Raw genomic sequence first — 22,169 nt, 5'->3', positions numbered from 1 at the left:
GGTGAAAAAGGGAGTGAGCTCAATTATTAATGCACAGAGTTAACAAGATCTAATAGGTTGGCTGGGAAATGGCTTTCTGCAGGTATAAATATTTCATAAGGCTCCCTGGCAAAGTTGTTTTTTCTTTTTTAAACACATCTGCATAATGCATCAGGCTGGGACCGGGGATGCAGATGGCTAAGCGGCAGAAGAGGGGGGGGCCGATGTGCAACAGCAGACGGGAGGAAGAGCAGGACAAGAGATCGCCGTCATAAAGGTTGACGTCGCAGAAAAGTTATACGCTCCAGCAATAATGTTTTAAAAGTCAACATTTGAAGGCAAAGTCGCAGCTGATCTCCTTCTTGTTTGAAGCCGACCACCTCAGGAGCGAGCCCTGTGTGAGGCCACGATAGCTCGACTTCCTTTCAAAAGGCTCGACACCGTATCACTTCTCACAGGAGCCAAGCCGTGACCGTGCTCGTATTGTGGAAAGGTATTTTTTTTTAAAAGAGCGAATCAATCGGCGATCCTGCCACCTATGATGTCACTAATTGAAAAATTAAGACATAAAAAGGAGCCGTTTAAAATAATCTCACGGTTTTTTCAATTACAGACGGACTGAGAATTTCACGCTGAACCACACGGAACGAAATGTATTATTATACTAAAACAGACATTTTTGTGATAGTGATACAGCAATGATTCATCCTAATCATCATGAACGCAGTGTGACTCTTTGATGAAGAAAAGAAGAGAAAAGAAAGACATTAAAGTGCTCAACACATTAGACTCCTGACACAATATTTCTCAGCCAAATAAATAGATTTTCTTATTTCACACAGCGGTGAAAGGGGAAGGGAAATGGGGTCGAGGTTAAGAATACGTGTTATATGTTGTTCTGATCATGTTAATATGTCTTCTTGTAATATCAACTCAGTCATCAGTGTTTCTGTAAACCACAGATATGTTGAAAGAAATGTAAATGTGCACATGGTGGTCACAGGTGTATGAGGTACCTGAGACGCCAGCCTCCTCATGGCTTCTTCCTGACGCCGCCTCATCTCAGGGGTCCCGGGACAGCTGCCTCCTCCCAGGGTGCCATGAGTGGGCTGGGGCTGGGTGAGAGGGAGCCCCTCTCCATCTGGACACAAGACAGCATGACGGTCAGCGACAGCTCCATGCAATCTTTTCACACTGTTACTCTCACAACACAGGCTGAACTGAGACTGTCCAACATTTCTCAAACAGTACAATTTAGAAACAATCATTAGAAATAAGCCGATGCTTACGTTTGGGTGAAGCCTGAGGGCTGTCGGAGGCGATCTGCCTCATGCGGGTGCCGTGGCAGCTGAGCGCCACCAGGCGGGAGATGATCGCCGTCTTGCCGAAACCGATGTTGCCTACTACGGCCACGCCGCGGTTGGTGCTGGCGTTGGGGCTGTTGAGGTGGGCGTCGATCTCCTGGAAGAGCCACTCACGGCCCGTGAAGACAGAGTCCATGGTGATGCTGGGCACCTCGAACAGCAAAGGCTTGAGGGCGATGTCTTGAGGCCGATAGGGTGCAAAACGCACTAGAGGTCAGGAGGAATCGAGACTCAGTTACTGGACTGCACAAACTGCACCCTTAATCCTCCAACAAACAAATGAAGGGGCTGCAATTAAAATGTCTTTATAGGTTGAATTTGAGCAGGTTTTTCTAAAATAAAAAATATTCACTATGGTCTCACTATAACCTAAAGATAAGATGAAGTTGGAATAAAACATTAGCTCCAGACTTCAAAGAGAGAGACGTGTTCCCTTCAGGTGCATTTTGTTGTAAAAGAGAACTCGCAAAAAAGTCGAGCGAGCGACTACTTTTAACAGCCACTGTCGACTGTTGATTCTCCTCACTAGGGGGAGTCGTTAAACTAAAGTCCTCCAGAGGTTGGGCATCTTCTCAACTGAACATATGGACCATTAAAGACTAATGAGGCTAAAATGAATCTGGTATGAACTTCTGAAGGCGAGAGATAAAATCAGTGTAAAATTTAGTCGGCCCGCTTCTGGGTGTCATCTCCTGGGTGCCGTCTTTAAATCCGATCCGAGCTTTGAGAATAAAAACATGCTCTCTTCTATCTGGTGTGTCATTTCCTTAAATGTTATATCAGCATCTGGTAATTACGCCCGATCTAGAGTCTGAGTGCTACGTGAATAATCCAAACACTTTTGCTGGCAAGAGTGTGCGGCACTCGACAAGAGCACTTTGACTTGTAAAGCGTTAAAGCCCAGCGAGCAGAACCTGATGCAACAAATTAAAATTAAAGTAACTTACGTGACTGGGATTGCCAGGCATGGGTGTTATTAGCGGAAGCTGAGACAAAACAGCAAGCAAAGGACAGAGAGAGAGAGAGATAGAGAGAGAGAGAGAGAGATAAGACAGAGAGTGATGAGAGAGGGAAGAAAGACAGGCAGTGAATGAAAACTGGCAGCAGTGTAACACGGCACAGGCAAAGGTGTAGCAAACAAAAAAAGAGGAAGCAGCTTCAGCATCAGCACATCATGACGTCAGATTTACGGGGGAACCACCAAACCAGGGTCGATTACTAATTGAAATCCTCTGAATTACCTCGAGCGTAGTCCTCAGTGTGCTGGGAGGGGCGGCTGGGGAAGCTTTGCACTTTTGGGAGAATCTAATTGGTTCCATTGTGCCGGGCCAGATCAATCAATCCCAATAAATGTAATTTAATCCAGTTCTGTCGGTAATTTGACCCTGGATGGTGAGATTCCAACCTCAACTCGACAGACGAGGTGTGTGTGTTACAGACTGCTAATGTTAGCCACATCTTAGCATGAAATAATAAACCTCAGTACAAGACAGAGCTGCAACAATTCATCGATTGATCTCTGGGTCTTCAACAGGAGGTCGGCGAACGTTTTGAATGTTTTCAAGCACAATTCTTACATATTAAGAATCTCTCTTTACATATTACACCTTTAAATGTGTCTGAAATGACACAGTAACATGAATCCAACATATTATTAGCAAAGATAAAGTCCTAAAAATATAAATATTTCATTTTCCGTTACATTGGAGATTGTCTGCCCGTGAGTTCCCGAGCAATCACGTTAGAAAACTGTCAACTGTTAAATCATTGGTGAAATATTTTAATAAGAGATCAATCATTTGACAATCTTGTTGAGAGAAAAAAGCAAAAGTTCTCTCCTGGTTTCTTTCCTCCTCTATGACAGCAAACTGAATATCTTTGAGTTGTGGACAAAACAAAACATTTGAGGACGTCATCTTGTGCTTTGGGAAACATTTTTTTCACCATTTTCTGCCTGTCGTAGACCAAACAACTCATCAATAATCCCAAAAATAATTGGCAAATTAAAAAATAATCACTCGTTGCAGCACTTGTACGAGACAAATCCCAAGTCTGGAGTTAGAGAAAAGCCTCGGTCCAACTCTAAAATCTGATTTCACCTCAATCTTTCTTTTAACAAGCTTAAATTTTGTTCAGATTCTTTGCAGTGAGCGGTGAGTAATAGCCTCTGGTCAGATGATAGCCAGTGCAGTAGTTCATTTCACACTCTGCAGCATGTTAGCAATAAGCACAGTGTGAGTCAGAGCTGCAGGAAATATGTATCATACATTAGACCGGTCGGATAAGATGGTGAGGGGAGCCTGCAGACATTCTTGTGCCTCTGCAGAAATTCTTTAACTGTGTGCAGGTACGGTGCTGCAGAACGTTATCAGGGCGGCAGGGAGTTGCATTAGAGCTGTATGTCCTCTGTAAACGACTCCAGCGTGCTGATTAGAGGCCGTGCTACATAACGTAATGAGCTGATTTTGCCGTAATGTATTCCTTCACCACGCAGCACTCCAAAGCGCTGACTTCTCCTTTTTTTTTTTTTCCAGGAATGCTAATTATAATCGTGAGGTGAAAAGAAAAAAAAAATAAAACACGCTGAGAATATTCCTACTTATGCAATCAGCGAAAAGTACAAACACATATACCTGGAAGTGGGTGAAAAGCTGCCCTCGTTTTCTACCGACTGCATGGCCAGCGCTGCATTTTACTGCACTGAGCTCTGTGGCAGCTGCAGCCCGATGTAATAAAAGACATATTCATCCCTATTCCCTGGTCAGATTATTTTAGTGCCAACTCAACACACACACACACACACACACACACATAAACACAGTCAGAGAGAGACAAAGAGACAGAGGGACTTTATTCTGCCTATAAAATGCCTCAGAATGATGTAACATTAGATGTGAAAGAAGGTACCTGACACAACACGAGCAATGGGAAATGTAAAAACAACCCAATGCTGACATTTACATCAACATAAGCCACTGAAGTAAAAGGCTAAATACCAACAGCTACTCTGTTTTAAGTGGCGCTAATCCAATTATCTTGGGGGTGACTGAATGCCAAACGTGCCTGTAAAGCTCCTTCCGTTCTCGTGGAATTACTAAACGCACCCTCGCACCATTGGGCGCCATCCACCGAACGGCGGGAACGATTACGCCGCTTTGTGCGCAGCAAGTCGTGCAGCCACTACTGCTCCGCTGTGTCAGGTATTCCAGAAAAAAAAAAAAGCATGGCAGCCATGTTGTGAACGGGGGCTGAGGGAGTTGTTTCCGGGACGGTGAGAGCGAAAATGTGTGTGAGGGATGGATGGATGGTTGGATGGATGGATAGCGGTTGCTCATAATCCTGCCCATAACACTCCCCCTCAGGCGATGTTGAGCGAGGTATCACTCCACCTCCCTCTCTCCCCCTCCTCTTCTACCAACGGGCCCTCCGTGGCCAGACGGAGTGAGAGTCTCAGACGTTTTAATTATTCACCAGGTGAGGATGACTCACTGTGGCTGAACAGCCTTGAGAAGGAGGGAGAAGAGAAGGAGGAGGAGGAGGAAGAAGAAGAAGAGGGAGATGAGAAGAAGAAGAGGAGAGGAACAGTGGAAGGGAAGTGGAGGAGGAGGAGGAGGAGAGGAGAGGAGAGCTGGCAGAGAGGCGGAAATGAGAGGGAATGATGGGAGGAGGAAGAGGAAGAGAAGCGGTTTGGATGATCCGTCTGCTGTGCTGTGTTCGGGTTGTGAGGGGAGTGTGGCGGAGGGTTACCTCAGGTCAAGCGCAAGATGTGGGAGTTAGTGGATGAGTGACTTTTTTTTTTTTCCTGCTGTCTGGTTTTTCAGACGGACTGTTAAAATTCTGTAGCGCTACACCAACAAGAGCTTACATAATTTCCGATTTTAAAAAAAAATAAAAAAATCTTATCTTATGTAATTTGCACAGTAGGCCTGGAGCAACATAATAAACCTGGATGCATGCATCGTCTTCTGTTTTCAGATCATGCTTACGGCGGCTAACTGTCACCTCTCATCAAAAACATACTATTTCCTGACTTCCTGTATGTCTGATAGACGAGCAGCGGAGAGAAATTATGCCAATATGTTATATAAGAAACCCCCCGAGGCAGACCGACGTATCACATCTCAAATTCTATCGTCTTTGTATTCAACGCAAGATTGTAGAAAACAGATTAAGGCAGTGGTGTCAAACAATGTGATGAACGGCAGATAAAGGGCGAGATAATCATCTGAATCTCCTCAACTTTGTCGTGTTTGTGCACGGTCATCAAATCTTAGACTCTTATCTGCCTCACTTAACTCAGACAGCTATAGGGGCATCTCCTTCAGTCTGTTTGCTGTAAATAAATGCTTACTGTAAAAATAAACAAATGCCGTGAAAAGACCAAAACAAACACTATATCAGTATGTCTACAAACATTTTCTGACTTCTTTGTCTGTGGCAGTCAGGGTTAGCCCACTGGCTCCTCCCTCAAGGTACAGGAATGATTTTAAAGGGTAATTTTACACTTTAAAGCTACAACACAGAGTCTTTAACTGGTTATGATACAGTCTCAGTTTAATGCTGATGCCTCTGTGTGACTGAAATAAGCAAATGAGACCATAAGTGAGTTTAGTTTTTCTTCATCCATGTGCAGATTGGAAGAGACTGTGTTTACATTTTCCCAGCCAAAGTTACAGTGAGTAGAGCGTGTTCCTATGTTGTGGTTTTGATAATGAAAACACGACCACCTTTTGTCCATAGGGGCCTCAAAAATCGACAAAATAACAAAGTTCCTTGGAGTAAATTAGACATTTTGCACCTTTTATTCCAAGCATTCTTGTTCCTATTCAAAACCTGGGTGTTATATTGGTGGCGCTACCCTTTAAAAGCACATATATGCAGTTTTATCTTTGACAAATTGGCAGTCATTTCCTGAAACACCTGGGTACTGTAGTTTTTTCACAAATGCTACTTAACCATGAGTAAATGGTGCACTTGTTGGGGACTATTTCCAGCGGAGGATGAATACACATTTAGTGCTGTGATGAATGTTTACAGCAGCAGGACTGTGTGTGTGGGACTGAGTCGAAATAAACCACAATGCCAAGGTTTATCAATACCAGCGGAGGTCTACGGCTCTATATAAGGCTTTGACAGGCGGACAATGCTCTGTGATACGATCAATTAATTTTTATTTATGTATTTTTATGGAATTTGTTGACAACAAGAAAAACAGTGATTTTTTAAAGACTGCTCATTTAAGATCCAGCCCCTGTCAGGGAGTTTTTTATGGAAGTAATAAAACCGTCGAGAGAATATTTTTATCAGCCAAAAGCTGCAAACATCCACTAACACAGGTCCTGTTTGTGTATGCAAGCAGAGGCAGACAGAAGAAGGCAGGGAGGGAGACGACAAAAGACAAAGAGAGGTAAAGTGAAGATAAACGAGGGAGAGAATTGTGAGCGCAGTGTTCAGTTATGTGAGTGAGTTTTGCGGTGAATAGATAAGGTGGGTGGTAAATCTTAGAGGTAGGCAGGCAGGAGCACAAGAAGGTCCATCACAGTCTGACTCACTCTCCTCAAAACAGCAGCACATCTCAGGCCCCCGATGGTCCGCATCAAAAGAGGCCTCGACTAAACCCAACGAGAGAGAGAGCTGCATCCGTCAGCTGGTTACCACCTGACCAACACATTACCAGCAGTCCTCTTCTCCTCCAGCTCGCCTTTTGGTCTGCATCCAGCAGTCTCAGCAAAACAACAATGCTTTTAAATCGAATGTTATATTCATAATTATGTTTTCATTCCATGTATAATCACCTGAAACTAAGAGTCCTGCGTTTTCATTATATAAGAAGGAACCTTTTATATCTACAGAGGCAGAAGGTCCTCTTCTATTTAGTCTGCCATGTTGCACCGCCAGACAGACTCTCTAGAACATGAACGTGCTCCAGAGTGCCCATGACATTATGTTCAGGATCTGATTTGGTGTTGTCAGTAGAGAAAAGGTCAGGAGAGGTCTCTAAGTCATGAATCATCCTCAGGGAACCCTGAATATTCACGCCTGACTTCATCACGATGTCAGAACTACTCATCCGGCTCTTAACAAGTGTCAAACAGCCGTTGACCCCATTGAAGGTCAAGTGTGTTGGATTTAGATCACTCATTTAGCAGTGAAATTGCAGATTACAACCAGCTGAATCACTATTCCCTACTGTGTCTGATAAAAATGCAAAAAAAAGGGGAAAGGTCCTCTCAGGAGTCAGTGTTCGGTTTGTCCTTTCTGGACTACTGTAGCAACATGGCAGTGCAACATGACCCAGAGGACGAGGACTCTGTCCCTCTGCAGATATAAAAGGCTCCCTGAAAACATAAAAACTCCTCGTTTCAGGTAATTAAACAGTAATGAAAACATAATCATGAATATGATATTACATTTATGCCCCACAAACTCAATCAGGTTGTGTGTCTGTTGCCTCAAATATCAGGAATAAAATCATTTGGTATGTGTCGTCATCGTCTGCAGGGAGAACCCCAGTCTTCAAGTCACTACATCCTGTCTCCCTCGGTCTCACTCTCTGTCTCTGCCGGTGAAGCTGCTGGAGCAGTGCACTCGGGGAGGCGCTGACACTGATCCGAGGAGGCAGAACGCATGCTAGGACGCAGTCGTTTGACATGTAAACACACTTGGCTGCCCTCAGAGGAGGAAGGATGAAACAAGTGGCTCTGGCAGTAACAGCAAAGCTTCGAGAGGAACTAGCTCCTCCCTACTTCTTTGTCTTCCTCTCGGCCCATCTCCATCCCTCTCCTTACCTTTCCCTGTCTTTCTAACTCTCTCTCACTCTGCATTTGTCTGCAGCTGGCTGCCCTCGGGCGAGGGAATCACATCGCAGCTCAGCCGAGCGCACTCTCAGCTAAGTGGGGTCTTAACAGGTGTTTAAAACACACAGGGACGCATATTTGTGTTCGCCTGGATGGCTGAGGGCTGCCATTACCGTGCTCATTACTGGCTAAGTGACAGAAGAAGAAGGGCAAGGGGACAAATAATGTTGTGACATAAGGCCATTTGGCCATTTGGTGAGGAGGCTGAGGACAGTTTCTCGATCATGGAGTCCTAGACTTGAACAGGGTGCAGTGGAGCGCACGCTGACTGTGATTGTTAAGAAACATTTTTAGCTTAGTTGCGACACAACCTGACAAAACGCTCTTTGTGCACTCCTCCAGTCTCTCTCACTCCTCTGTCTCAAACACACACAGACACACAACAGACATTAGCCGACAACCTCCAGCGTCCACCATCGACAGCTCGGCACGGCAGCGTCGCTGGTCTGATGTGGGAGCAGCTTTGCATGCAGACAGTTTCATCTCAAACACATTCCATCTGCAAATCAACCGTCAGCGACTTTCTTTTGAATTTTAAAAATAACTTGCTCGCCTTGTAACGATCAGCTGCTTTGAGTTTGTGTTTGTTTGTGGATGAGAAAAACAGAACAGTGTCCTTTTGTCTGCTCCTGCACTGAGTCTGCTGTGAAGCAACGGGCTGGTCGCAGCCCAACCTGACACAAATCAGTACTTTTTATAGTCAAAGTGAAGGTAAAGGACGTGGATGTCTGCACGTACTGCAGGGTTGCACTTCAGTCCACAGCCAGTATTTACAGTGCAGTATCTCCTTTCGGACAACATCTTTTCGTTGGCAGTGTTTTGTTGCAGGTCGTCATGGTGAGCGACGATAAACTGGAATTTCTGGTTTCAAGATGATGACGATGCAACTGCAAAAATCTCTTGTTGTGTGTAATCCTCCCTTATCTTTTCCCTAATTTCTTGTCAGCTCTTCACTATCCGCTGTTCAGTTTAAAGGTGCCATATGTGAGAATTCATAGTTGAAAACTTACTAAAATTAACTAAAAGTTTCAACAGACCGAGAAGAAATAAGGTAATGTATTTTGTTGGAGAAAGAGATAGAATTGACTTAAATTATCAACAGAGAGTAAAGAAATACCAGTTTTTCAGATCGTACGATTAATATGTATTGTTGCATTTAGTGAAGATAGCATGCTAACCCGTTAGTCCAGCTCACTGCAGTCAGAAGCTCCTGAACTAGCGATGTTCTGAGCTCCCGGTCTGGACCACTCGCTAACTGAGCTGACTCCCCAATGGCAGCTACAGTAAGCAGCAGTTAGCGATTACTTTGGTCAGCAAATTCTTACATATTGCACCTTTAACATAAAAAAACCTTTAAAAATGTCATATTCAATTGTTGTAGTTTTATTTTTCCTTATTAGTCTTTTTTTGACAATGAAAGTAAAGCCAGACAACAGAGAGAGGAGAATCACACACAGTAAAGGTCTCTCTCCAGAATCTAACCAGCTGCTCAGCAATTATACAACACCCAACTAAACACAAGTACACAAGGACGCCCTCATCTCTGGATAAAATCCAATATAACACATCCTTTATATCTTTGAGTTGTATCTGTATTTTTCCAGCAGCTTTCATTGGAAGAGGGGGAAAGAGGGTGTGTGTGTTTGTGTTTGTGTGTGTGTGTTTGTATGTGTGTGCTCTCTGCAGCTCTCACCTCTCAGGTCCTGCCCGGAGCGACCCGGCCCGCAGGTGGTGCTCTGTCTTGGCATGCGCAGCGAGGTGCGTAATGGAGTGTGTCTCTGCTCATCCAGGTATGCCAGGTCCTCCAGGTGAGCTGAACTGGTAGCTGTTGTTGTGTGTGTGTGTGTGATGGACACAGAGAGAAAGAGGTATTTGAGAGAAAGGAAAAAAAAAGAGACTCTGTCAGTATGAGAGATACATTCAGTAAACAAACCCATTATATGCACACACACATAAGAAGGTGGCACCGGTTCATGCCAGTGTCTGGAGGCAGTTGTCAGGCTCCCGCTCTCATACTTGTTAACTCCTACAGGAAAGAGCAAGCCGGCCCTACATGGCTCTGTCCTAAAATTCCCTCCTCTCAGTGTCTGTCACGCGGCACGGAGGCAGATGCCATCCGGCCCCTCTCAGGATTAATTAGCTCAGCAGACAAATGTCTTATTCATGGAGTGAGCGCCGTCTGACGCCGGCTGCTGATTGTTCACACCACGCGGTGTCTTTGGGGCCAACGCTCGGAACCAGTGAATGTTAAATGAGATTAGACGCCGCCAGAGTGAGTAAGCGACGGACTCGAATGCTTCGTCACACCTGAACCCCCCCGGCTCAGTTAGAGGTGAAGGGGAGTGTAAGACAAGAAACTGTAAAATCCAGGAGAGATGAGGGAATTAACCAAACAGACGTTGGTGTGTAGAGGTCATTCAGTTTGTCTGTTTAAAAGTACAGGACGGAGGATTTGCTCAAAATAACCTTTGCTAATGCAGTGATACTGGAAAAGTTAAGGAGGTGACATTAGAGACGCAAATTACTCACAAACTAGGAGTTTGGGACCAACAGTTTACCAGGAAAACTTAATGGCTGTATTCTTCCAGTTAGAGTTACGTAACATTTACATCACTTTCCCCCATTGTAGGAGCTTTGGACCGGGCTTCCCCCGCGCTGCATCCATAAAAAAAACATTCCACATAAATAAAATACGTGATGTATGAGAAGACGGCTACAGGCAACAAGAAACATATCGAAATACAAAGAGATTCAAAACATGCAGTAGAAGTAAAGAAAAAGAGAAAGAGGGAAATAAACATATTTATGTGATATTAAAGTAACAGTTCACCAAAAAATGAAAATTCACCTCTCGTCTACTTATTCCCATGCTGATGGAAAAAGAGATCCCAAATTGATTTTAAAAGAAGTTATTTACACCCTTGATCAATGGTCGCACTTGTGCTAACACTTTTAGCGTAGCTAAGATTTTTTGGGTTTTATTTTTTTTGACTTTTTAAAACAAGTTCCTGTTTACTTAAGTTGTTTAGGAGAACAGAAAAAAGTACAGAGAGGCGCCACAACTATAAAAAACAATAAATAAAGTAAGTAAACTAAGTGAAAAATAAAGCTCTGTAGGTTTCAATGTCATTCCATCTATGGTACATTTAATTTACGGCCAATTAAAATATTTATTGAAGTCGGGATAAAAGACATTTAAAGTCTATTCAAGTGGCAGCGTGGTGCTCTAAACCTCGTCCCCGGTGGCGGTAGCTGGTACTCAGTCGAGTTGCACTTGGGATGAATCAGTTATCATCGTGAGGCTTGTCTCAGAACAGTCTGTTCGTAGGTAGACTGCAGGGATGGATGCTGTCTCACACCTATTATCTTCCATGCTGTCTGTTATGAAACCACCGTGCTCAATTAGATCTGGGAACATCTTGACAACAGATTCAAATGGGGAAAGAAATACAAGTTGTGCAAACGATCGGTTCAGTTTTTCTGAGCTGCTTTTTCTGGAGGTAAAACTTTTTTTCTTTTTATAAAAATCCCCTATAGCACAGGAGGACAAGAAGTTGGTCTGTAAGCTTCTGATCATCTGACTGCTTGTGTTCCTTTCAATTAACTTGGTGAGTACAATGTTATCATGACTGACAGAACAGAGCTACAGCAATTAGATCCACGTTGTAATAAGCCGGGTTTATCCTAATCAGACCTGGGAATCCTTTCTCTCTGACACTATACCTGACACACTCTGAGGTCCTGAGATCCAAAGTCAAACTCAAGGAGTTTGGGAGAGGTGTGACTGGTATTGCATGTTTCTTCTGCCTCTCTCTCCCAGTAATCCCTCTGAGCGCACCACCTCAACACTGATCTTGTCCTGTCGTCGGTTCAAAGAGTGGTTTCTGTGCCACCGGAGTTAAGCTCAGAGAGGCACACTGAGCATGTGCACGGCTGTGTTGCTGACTGACTGAGGACCCAAAAATGAGCCACATGGGTTTCCCAAAATGGAGGGAAAATGGCAGCTGAGAATGCCGGAGGCCTGGCCCTGATGGGAATGGGGGGTGCTGGTCATCCAACTGGGGCTAAAAGTGGAGACAGTGGAGGCATTAATCTACTGCTAAACCAAGGAAGAATGACTCAGGGCTACAGGGCTGAAAAAGATCCTTTTCTTTCTCGCTTTCAACTGTGTCTGAATGTGAGGACTCAAATCTGTGTGCTCATCATCTCTATCTGCAATGCAGCAGGCTGCTGGGGATCACATTCACAGCTCCTGAGCCAATGCGCTAAGACTGCACGCGTGGTGGAAAAGAAATAAAGAGGAAAGACAACACAGTATGTAAGAGAAAGAGCGAGAAAGAGAACGTGAGGGGAAAAGTCTAACTCTGCAGCAGAGAGCGCCGCTGCTTTGGGCAACGACAGCCACATCAGACACTTCCTGTTCGAAAGCGCGCGTACACACACACACACACACACTCAAAAAACCAGCTGGGCTGCCGTCCAGAGCCAGCAGCAGCATCAGCCAGGGAGCAGATATGAGGTGGCTGCTGCTGCTGGTGCTCTAAACGCCTCAGCACTCTCCTCTCATCTCCCCGAGAGATGACTGGAGATGATAAATAATGGAGGCCTGGTATTCAAACAATAATATTTCCGGGTATTACACAGGGAGTATAGGCAGAGGTGGGCTCAGGGACAGAGAGGAAATCAGGATAAAATGGAAATCAATGGCACTTGTCCGCCCCACAAATTGAAAAATGTTATCTCAGGTGAGCCGTTATCTTAATTTAGCGAATTTAGAGACTATAGAGTGAGTTCACTGAATATCAGTGTCTTTTATTGTCCTTTAGTCTTTATAGAGACTTATATAAACTGATGCATACAGAACAGGCAGTTAATGCAGCTTAAAAATAACTCTTCTCTTACATCAAGGCACAAAAATGTCAGATAAATAACTCAAGACCAATCATTTTAACAGCGAATAAACCTATTCTAGTTGTAACTCAAAATAAAAAAGTATGAGCATAAAACATCTCCTTTGAGTTGCTCTTTGACTTGGCTATCAAAAGTTATACAACCAGGCAGTGAGATTGAACTTTTGGATTGGTCGGAATCTGTTCAGGTGTTCGACGCTCCTGGATCTTTTACCAGCTGTGCCGTTGAGCAGGGCACACAGCGCTATAAGCTGTGTCATTTGTGGATGTTTTTCCTACATTTGTCAGTTGAAAAATATATTTCTTTGCAGCAGATATCTTAGTTATAACAAGACCGGGCTAGCTATTAGTTTTGTTTATATGTGACATATTTATTCAGCTTTGGGAAATCTGACAAAGCATTGAAGGTGCTATTTGAAAGAAAACTTCTGACTCAAAACTCTTCTCACAAACACCATTTTTAACTTTTGCTCAAGTGAGCTAGCAGACTGAACAGCTTCATTACTGGAGAAGTAAACTAGGTTTCATTACAGTATAGGAGTCCACTGATGTTACTGATTGTTTTCCAGTCATTAGTCAGACCCCATGTATTTCCAACAACGATAATATCACCAGCAGAAAATGTATTTATTTGAAGAGCTAATTGCCCCGGAGCATGAACATATCTTTTTCAATCTGCGTCCAATCTGTGGAAGCACAATACTAATCCGCTCAAGTGTCCCTTTTTAATTTTCCTATTTTAGGTGATGAACGAGCAAATTACACTCTGACTCTTCTTGTCTTTACTCACAATTCTACACTGAACGAAAAAGAAAATGTGTGCAGTAAAAGACTCATTTTTTGAACTCCGATCAACTGGGCTCCTCCCGCCTGAGCAGTATTAGCACCATGAAGGCAGAGAGAGAATTTAATACCAGGTCTTGGTTACTCTCCGTCCTCCATATCCATCCTAAGCTCTACCAACGCGCTGCCTTCATTAGGTAATAAAGTAGCCCCCTCCGTCCTCATTCTCCTCCTGCTCTCCTCCCTATCTCCCTCTCTCCGCACATCAAAGCCGGTCTCTCTGTCACTCTGGGGGATAGAAACGGTTAATGCCTGGGGCTTTGATGTTGCACTGCTGTGTGAGCCCAGCCAATCCTCAGCCGGTGCTTGCCTCCCATCCCTACATCATCTAATAATTCTTTGTGGAGGAAGAGGCAGAGAGCGATTATGAAACTCTCTCTTCCACACATGCATCCATCTCTCCGTCCTCGAGACAGAATTCCTGCTCCTGACAACACGAATGCCTTCAGAGACACCGTCCACTCCCTCGCTCTGTCTTTATTTTATTTTGTTGCATCATCCGCAGCTCATAGTATGACTTTAAAGCTGTCTCCAGCCTCCTTTGAAGGTCTGGGTATCGAGGGGCGGAGACGAGATCGACGGTGAATCTCTAAAGCCGGCGCTGGAGTCGCGGCGCTGCCAGACAGCGGTGTCAAACAGCAGAACATGACCAGCATAAAGAGAGGGTCATAGCAGCAGCGACGTGCCTTGTCAGCCACATTACAGTGTTTAGCGGGATACATATGCGTGTCTACAGCACACTCTTTCCAGTGGGAGTGAGAGGAGTGCATAATAGAGCTCATCGTCTGTAACAGCCTCTCTGATGATGAGAACAATAACACAATCAGGCCCATTAGGACCGTCTCAGTGTTATGAAACTGACATTTTTCCTGATATATTTACTGTCACTTCTGGGAGCCGTTTTTGAGGCGGCTGTGGCCTACAATGAGAAACACACATCAATGAAACCTCTGTCAGCAACACGAATGCCAGTTTTCCTGTGTGATATTCTTCCAGCTGCAGTATGTTCCTCTTTTTTTTTTCTCCTGCTGAAGCTGTTTTTCCTCCCTAGACTTGTGTTATTCTGCGCTGTGGTTTCAATCCACACCAGAGGGCTGCGAGAGTTTAACAAAATACCGCTGCGGATTTGCAGCTAACCGAAATTCCAACAGAACCCAGAGAGTTGTTTCCACCGTCGATAATCGAAGAATGCTGTCAAAATGACGACAAAATGACTCGAAACGAACCACAATTTAGCTGCCGCCAAGACCAGGCACGGATCTGAGGAAGTTTATCCCAGATTTGTGGGAGAAATGTGGTCTGGAGCTTTCACCTCAGTGTACATCATTACGGACCCCACTGCAAAGCCTACTCTGCCTCTGATTGGCTCACCCAGATATTCCTACCCTAACCTCAACCAATCTCACTCCTCATGCCTAAACCTAACCAACCAATTAAATGAAGGCAACCAATCAAAGGCAAAGTCCGTTATAGACCTTGTATATAGTATATCCATGACAACGTGGTCGGTTATTGGATATGTGAGTCGTATAACGCTTTTCTATACTTCTGGCTCTCACAACTGGCGAATGATATGTCAACTGATGAAAGATGGAAACAATTAAAATCCATCTGACATTTTTTAACCTGATTTTGGGGACATTTTTTGACAAAATAATGTGGCAAGAGCACTTATAATTTTGCTTCCTTACTGTAGCCTTCCTCTTTTTATGTAAGCTAATTGATGGCAATTAAGAAACACTCTTCAGATGGTCTAACAGCTCAGCCTCGGTGATTTATACAACTTATTAAATGCCTGTAAAACTTTATGGGTGAGGAGGTCTCTGAAGGTTCTTTTTCAAAGATCTGTAGGATAATTGATGTTCACTAAAAGTAGGAATAAAGTAAGTCTTCAAAGAATGACAGAGTGCAGGATTCTCTGAAAGCCTCTCATCTATGAAGAGATTCTAAAAAAAAAAAAAATATCCTTCTTGTGGTTTTTTTGTATCTCTGTGCAACATACATCACAAACAGGTCAATATGCCCCATCACTGTGCAGCGTGTGCTCGGTGCCGCTGCTTATAGAATAAGTTATTGTTACACTATTCATTATTTGTGTGAACGCCCCTTTAATTTGAGGGTAGTGGACAGATAGAGTATAGAGGCTTCATTTGATTGGCTATATGAGAGGAATGCATGGCTTAAGTATTCAAGGCTTCACCTAAAAAGATTTTTCTTCTAATCACCTCGTTTCAAGCAGTCTTTTGTGATTTATCTGCTGGACATGCTCACATCGACATGAAGATGAAGATACAATTTATCAGCTGGTACTAGTAAAATCTCGCTGCTAATAGAGTGAGAGGCAAGGACGGGGGAAGGACACTCAAACCAAGGTCTAATGATACTCTATCAGACTTTTTTTTGGCACGATACAATTACAGATTTAATGTCACATTGATGCGGCTGGACTTGCTCCTCCAAAATACTGATATATAGTTCTCTACTCCTTTCAGTTTCATTGTTACACATTTTTTGGTCACAGAAATGGACGTCAAGGAATTTAAAAAAAGGAAAGGATCACACTTCATCTAGGAAGGAAGCAAGCGAGGAAAGGAAGCTTGGAAGGAGAGAAGATGGAAGTCAGGAAACAGCAGTTCAATCCAGTTTTGCCAGAAAAAGTAATCTCTCTCAGGCAGCTGTAAACAACCTTATTTTCTGGCTCCTCAGACAAACTGTTGCCTCCTTTTCTACTTGGACAGGAGAGGTGGGGAGAGAGGAAGGGACTCACCAGCCACAGAGTTAGGGCGGGGCATGAGGTACAGAGGGATGGAGTGGGCGGAGTGGGAGGACATGCTCTCCAGGTTGCGCTCAGGGATTTTGTTGAGGCTGTAGGTTGAGGCGGTCATGTTTTCATCCACCCTGTACAGGAAAGAGTCCATGCCTGATTTCTGGGACTGCCACAGTTTCAGGTTTCCCCGGGAGCCCTCGCCGTATTTGCCTCCTCGCTCCATGTTCTCTGAATAGCTGGTCAGTGTGGCTGCAACAGAACAAAACAACATTGTTTCAGTGTGATCGTCTCTCTCTCACCTCGCCCAGCCCTGTCTGCATTCATACTTATTTACTGCTGCTCTGAATTGATCGTCAGACTGCAGGTGCTCAACATTGTTGCCTGGAAACAATGTCGGCACCAGTTCTGACACGAAAGCTTCACATCAGCGAGCGTTTTATCTCTCCTGATTTCTTGCTAACAATGCAAGAATACCACAGTTGATGTCAGCACGACGCGCGCACCTGAATTGTATTCCAGCGGGAGAACAGATGGCTTCTGACGGCTTGAGAAATAACACAATCTGATTGTAAACTGACCAAAGCAAAAGGTTTTAGTACCACATCTTTGAAGTGCAGCGGATAGTGGAGAGTCATTTTAGGCTATAGGAACCGAGCCACAACCTCAGGCATGTTCTGACTAACTGCAGAAGAGGAGTCTGGCTTTCTGGCACAACTTCACCTACTGCCATGGTGCATGGTGAAGGGATTAAGTCCAGAGAGGTCAAAAAGCTCCTGCAACACTTGTAGTATATAACTATTTAAGAAACGAGTCAGTCCGATAATGTTGTTCTGGAGCTTATTGACCTCTTCGGACATGTTCCCACTGACTGTCACAGGTTTGAACTGTCAGGTATCCTAGACTATTAAAATACCTCTCTGGCACTAAGCCTAGAAAAAAGAAAATGAATATAGGATTTTTTAAATATACATTCAAGCTTTTCAAGTCCATCTAAATACAAACTGACCTGCTTGTATGTTCACTGAAAGGGTTTTTTTGGTTGCTATAATTAATCCTGTTCATACTGGCAGCAAAGAAAACTCTTCTTGAAGTGGTGGGGGACAAAATCTACAGCCATCGCTTCATGCATCAATGTAATCTGACGTTTAGCCAATTTGAAACATAAATCAAGAGCGTATCTACAAAATCTTTAACACTATTAATGGAAACATAAAGTGAGATCATCAGGCTGTAATAGTTTGGGTTCTTGGTTGATGTAGCTTTGTGATCGCAGCAGAAGACAGTAAAGTTAAAGCCCAAACACAGAGCCACATGTGTGTATGGAGCCCCACAGTGCTCCTTTTCTAACACATCAACCAATCTACAAAGCCCAGTTGGACGGCTACAGTTCTATCACGCATGATCAAAACAGTGACCACACCTAACCGGAATGTTACACTTGACTTGACAGGCAAAAGAAACAGGAGCTTGATAGGAGCGCTGCCCAACTGACTCATTGAGAAAAGACGTGCTGATGTTGCTCCTCTTATAACACCGAAACCAAGTATGTCTACACTCAGACTGCTGGCGCCTTAAATTATCTCCAGAGTGTATTTTTGCACAGAATGAGGGCCAAACATTTTGACCTCCATCATTTACAAATGATGTCAAGATGGGATGGAGTTGTAACCAGTATGGACAGAAAGAACAGAGATCAAAAACTTCCTTCAACCTGTCAGTATTGTTTTATTGTCTTCAGACCTACCTGGGCACATAATGCTTTGAATATTTAAATTAAAATGATGGTAAACATGAGTTTGCTGCACAAACAAAGCCAACAGAGACTGCTACAGTATATAATCAAACTAAGTAAGACTCAAATTAAGCAGACTATTGTCATCTTTTTCTACAGGAATGTGTGCTCTTCTACAATAAAAGCTGGTGATAATTATGCTCGTCTTATCGTCAACAGTGCCATCAAACATCATCTTTTCAGCCATAGATGTCTATTGTCGTCTAAAAACACATTTTCAGTCAAATCTAGTTGAACACAAACCCACTAATTCCTCCAATTTGAGTGATATCTGCTAGAAACTATACTCCCCAGAAGAAAACTGGCTTCTTTTATGATAAAACAACATGTTTATGAACTGGTTTTATGTCCTCTAAATGCCACAGACTGAAACTTGACAAAAATACTGAAGAAGGCGATCTTTATCCCTTAAGGACTTTGTGTTTTACATGACCACATGTTCGTTAAGACTGTCTCTCACCAATAATCCCGCTGTCCCTGCTCTCCAGGGTCGAGGTGGGACTGGTGACAGAACCGTAGGCGCAGTCCTTGTTGCCAGCCTGGCCAGGCATGGCAGGGGGGAGGGTGGAGCAGGGGCTGCCTGCAGGGGGTGAGGCAGTGCTGCTGGTCAGGGTGGAGCACGGGCTGATCCTCTGGTTCTGGCCCTGAGAAAAACACACATACACACACGTGCTTTTAAAAGCTTTGCTTTGTTATAGCCAGTCAATTAATACACAGGGGCATAAATGGCAGGGAAGAATGGTTTATTTTTTTTTAGATTTGAGTCATAAAGAGATGAAAATGTCACTTCAATATTAGAGTTCTGAAAAGCTCAACCCCCTGCTGCACTCTTATAATCAGGCATTCAAAGGATTGTCTCACCCAGCTGCATACAAACAACAATCATAAATACTAGTTTCAAAGAGCTTCACAGAACTGGAATTCTTTCCAAAAATCTTTCCAAAACCAGTAAATACCACATACATACTGCAGCAAGCAAACAGTGGAGAGGTAGAATACATATCTGAGACGTGAGCGGGAACATCTAAATGCAGGAAAACAGTCATTTCCCCCTTTTAGAAACAAAAGGAAGTGACTTCTTCCAAAAACAGACTTGGTGCAGTCAACATTATTTCAGCACTAAAACAACTTTAGAGTCTTTAATCTGGATGGAGCTCAAAAATGTCAAAAAAGATTTTGTCAAGCCTTACCCTCACTGACAGATCTACTTTCATGCATATTTCCCTCTTGATTGCCACACACAATCTCTGAATACATATTTTTCCTCGTCCCAGCATCGTTTTGGCACCCCGCGGTGACCCTCCTCTTTATCGGCTCAGGTTAGGAGACAAGAGACCACAGGGGACAAAATAAAAACACTCTGCTGCATGTAAGCTGCTGCTGCACACGCCCACTGATGCACTCTCACACATACCTAAACCAGACATACATGCAGCATCCATAGAAAAGTAGAGACGCAAGAAAAACAGGGATGCCGAGCAAGTGGTGTGTCAGACACCAGAACACACAAACACATGGATGTCTCTTCTGTGGATGAGTTCAGGTCAACACCAGGGTGAACACAGAGCGAGAGCAGGAGGGGTGAAGTGGTGCTCAAGGCTAAATCAACTCGAGTTTAATCTGAGGGAAGAAGAGACACACACTAAGCTAATACAAACACCCACACACGTACAGCTGGGAGTAGAGCTGCAGCTAACGACTATTTTCATTATTGATTAATCTGTCAATTATCTGTCGACAGCCTCCCGAGGCCGTGGCTCAGAAGATAGATCTGGACGCCAATTAGACGTACGGTTGGTGGTGTTATGCTTGGGTCCTCTTGTGCACATGTCAAAGTGTCCTTGAGCAGGACCAATCACCAGCAATTGCCACTGTTAGCCGAGTTATCATGGCTCTCCTGCTAATTACACGTTTGTGTGGGGGTGAATGATGCACGTTGTAAAGTACTTTGGTAAAAAAAAAAAAATCTGTAACTAATGTCGTCATTTTGGTGATTGATTTGGAGCATTTTGAAAAAATGCTTATTACAATTTCTCAGAGACCACGATGATGTCTTCAACCTGCTAAATTTGTCTGATCAACAGTCCAAAACTGACAGAAAAAACTGAGTGAACATTTGACATATGTATTTAATAAATCATTAAACATCTTGGATCAAACATAACTGCGATGTCATGCAAGCAGCTCTGTGAGCTAAATGCTAATGTAGGAATGCTAACATGCTAGTGTTCAGGTGGTATAATGTCTGTCATGTTCATGTCATGGTTTTGAGTTTTGAGATTAGAGATATCCTGTTTTATTTTGTAGGTTTCATCCTACATGGTTTGTTTTACACTTCCTGTCTTTGTCTTGTTCCTGTCTGTTTTCTGTCTTCACCTGTGTATCATTAGTTAACAAGTCCCTGTGTATTTAGTTAGTGTGTTTCCCCCCATCAGTTGTCAGGTTGTCTACATCAGAGCATGTGAGCGGAGCTGAGCGGCGAGAATTTCCGCTCCCCGCTTACGTGGGTTTTTGCTCCTTCGCTCAAAGTGAAACCAGAACGCTCCACTCAAAGACCGCTCTCCGCTCGCGTAAAATTCAATCGCTCACATGCCCTGGTCTACATCTGTCTCACCTTCTTTTGTTCCCCGTATTTTTCCTGTTTGTTCCAAGCTTAAAAGTTGTTGTAGTTCTCTTTAGTTTTGTTCTTGGATCATCATTAGCTGGAATTGGCTGCCTTTCTTTTGTTCTTTATGTTATAAAAGAATCTAACATTTGGGTCACTTTATTTTTTACTTTATAGTTTATCAATTTACTTTAGCATGTTAGCATGCGAAATTAGCACAAAACACTGTACAGCTGAGGCTGATGGGAATGTCCTTAGTTGTTTATTTGGTCATAACCTAAAGTGCTGGACAAATAAAAAATTTGATCTGATGACACTGGTAGATTAGGGCTGCCTAAAGCGAGGCCCATGAGCCAAGATTGACCTGCTCACAAGACCTCGCCTGACAAGAAGTCACCACCCTGAAGTCATCTGAGAGGAAGTTCCATAAATGAGGAGCCCTTATAGCAAAAGCCTGGTGTCCTTTTATGACGAGGCTGGACTCGTATAGGGATCAACAGAAGGGACACAGCTGAGGATCTGGCCATTTTAAGCATCGTAAAGGTAGAATATGTATCAGAGCTCTTGTACGGGATTGTACCAGATTGTATAGGTGTACCAAATAAGTGCGCAGGGAGAGTATACTGCACACTAGTACTGTGACATCTGTAAACAAGTGGACACACTGTACTCGACAGTACGTGGCCTCTTGCCTCTGCTCACACTGTGTTTGTGTGTCAGCGACTGATTGAGAGCAAGAATAACATTTTGTCAGCCACCGCTGCCCTCTGCTCCTCGCCGTGGACGGGACCGCTTAACTGTCATGTTTACAGGAGGTTGACCCCAACAGCAACAAACAAACACAAATGCGGAGCGACGCTGCGGCTCTATCTGCCGGGCTAATGAACCTCGCCTTGTGCAGGTCTGACCTTAAACGTCGCACGAGGATTGGATTGAAGTCAGAGCATTGCGTCTATTCAGGGAGCGAACGCACGAGAGTATGAAAGGCAATTAACTGCACGCTTGGCGGGTTAAGGTCACCTTGCTCCGTCAGCTGGCGAGGCCTGGCAGCA

The 22,169-nt window shown here is 43.8% G+C and overlaps 1 protein-coding gene across 11 annotated transcripts in view; it reads right to left on the bottom strand.

Annotated features, from left to right (window-relative positions):
* Nucleotides 1-22,169, bottom strand: part of tanc2b (tetratricopeptide repeat, ankyrin repeat and coiled-coil containing 2b) — a 157,975-nt gene that overhangs the window by 22,525 nt on the left and 113,281 nt on the right. For 8 of the 11 annotated variants that reach the window (XM_030399494.1, XM_030399497.1, XM_030399500.1 and 5 more), the window contains 6 exons: nt 18,973-19,156; nt 16,721-16,969; nt 9,894-10,025; nt 2,291-2,329; nt 1,269-1,550; nt 996-1,120 (listed from right to left, as the gene is read on the bottom strand). In XM_030399494.1, the coding sequence (XP_030255354.1) occupies nt 996-1,120; nt 1,269-1,550; nt 2,291-2,329; nt 9,894-10,025; nt 16,721-16,969; nt 18,973-19,156 (1,011 nt within the window). The remainder of the gene's footprint in view (nt 1-995; nt 1,121-1,268; nt 1,551-2,290; nt 2,330-9,893; nt 10,026-16,720; nt 16,970-18,972; nt 19,157-22,169) is intronic. The other 3 variants (XM_030399505.1, XM_030399498.1, XM_030399499.1) reach the window with 1 other exon arrangement.

Source organism: Sparus aurata, chromosome 20 (assembly GCF_900880675.1).
Source record: "Sparus aurata chromosome 20, fSpaAur1.1, whole genome shotgun sequence".
Classification (NCBI taxonomy): domain Eukaryota; kingdom Metazoa; phylum Chordata; class Actinopteri; order Spariformes; family Sparidae; genus Sparus; species Sparus aurata.
Note: the sequence above shows the minus strand (reverse complement) of the source record. Positions and strands in the feature narration are given on the sequence as shown.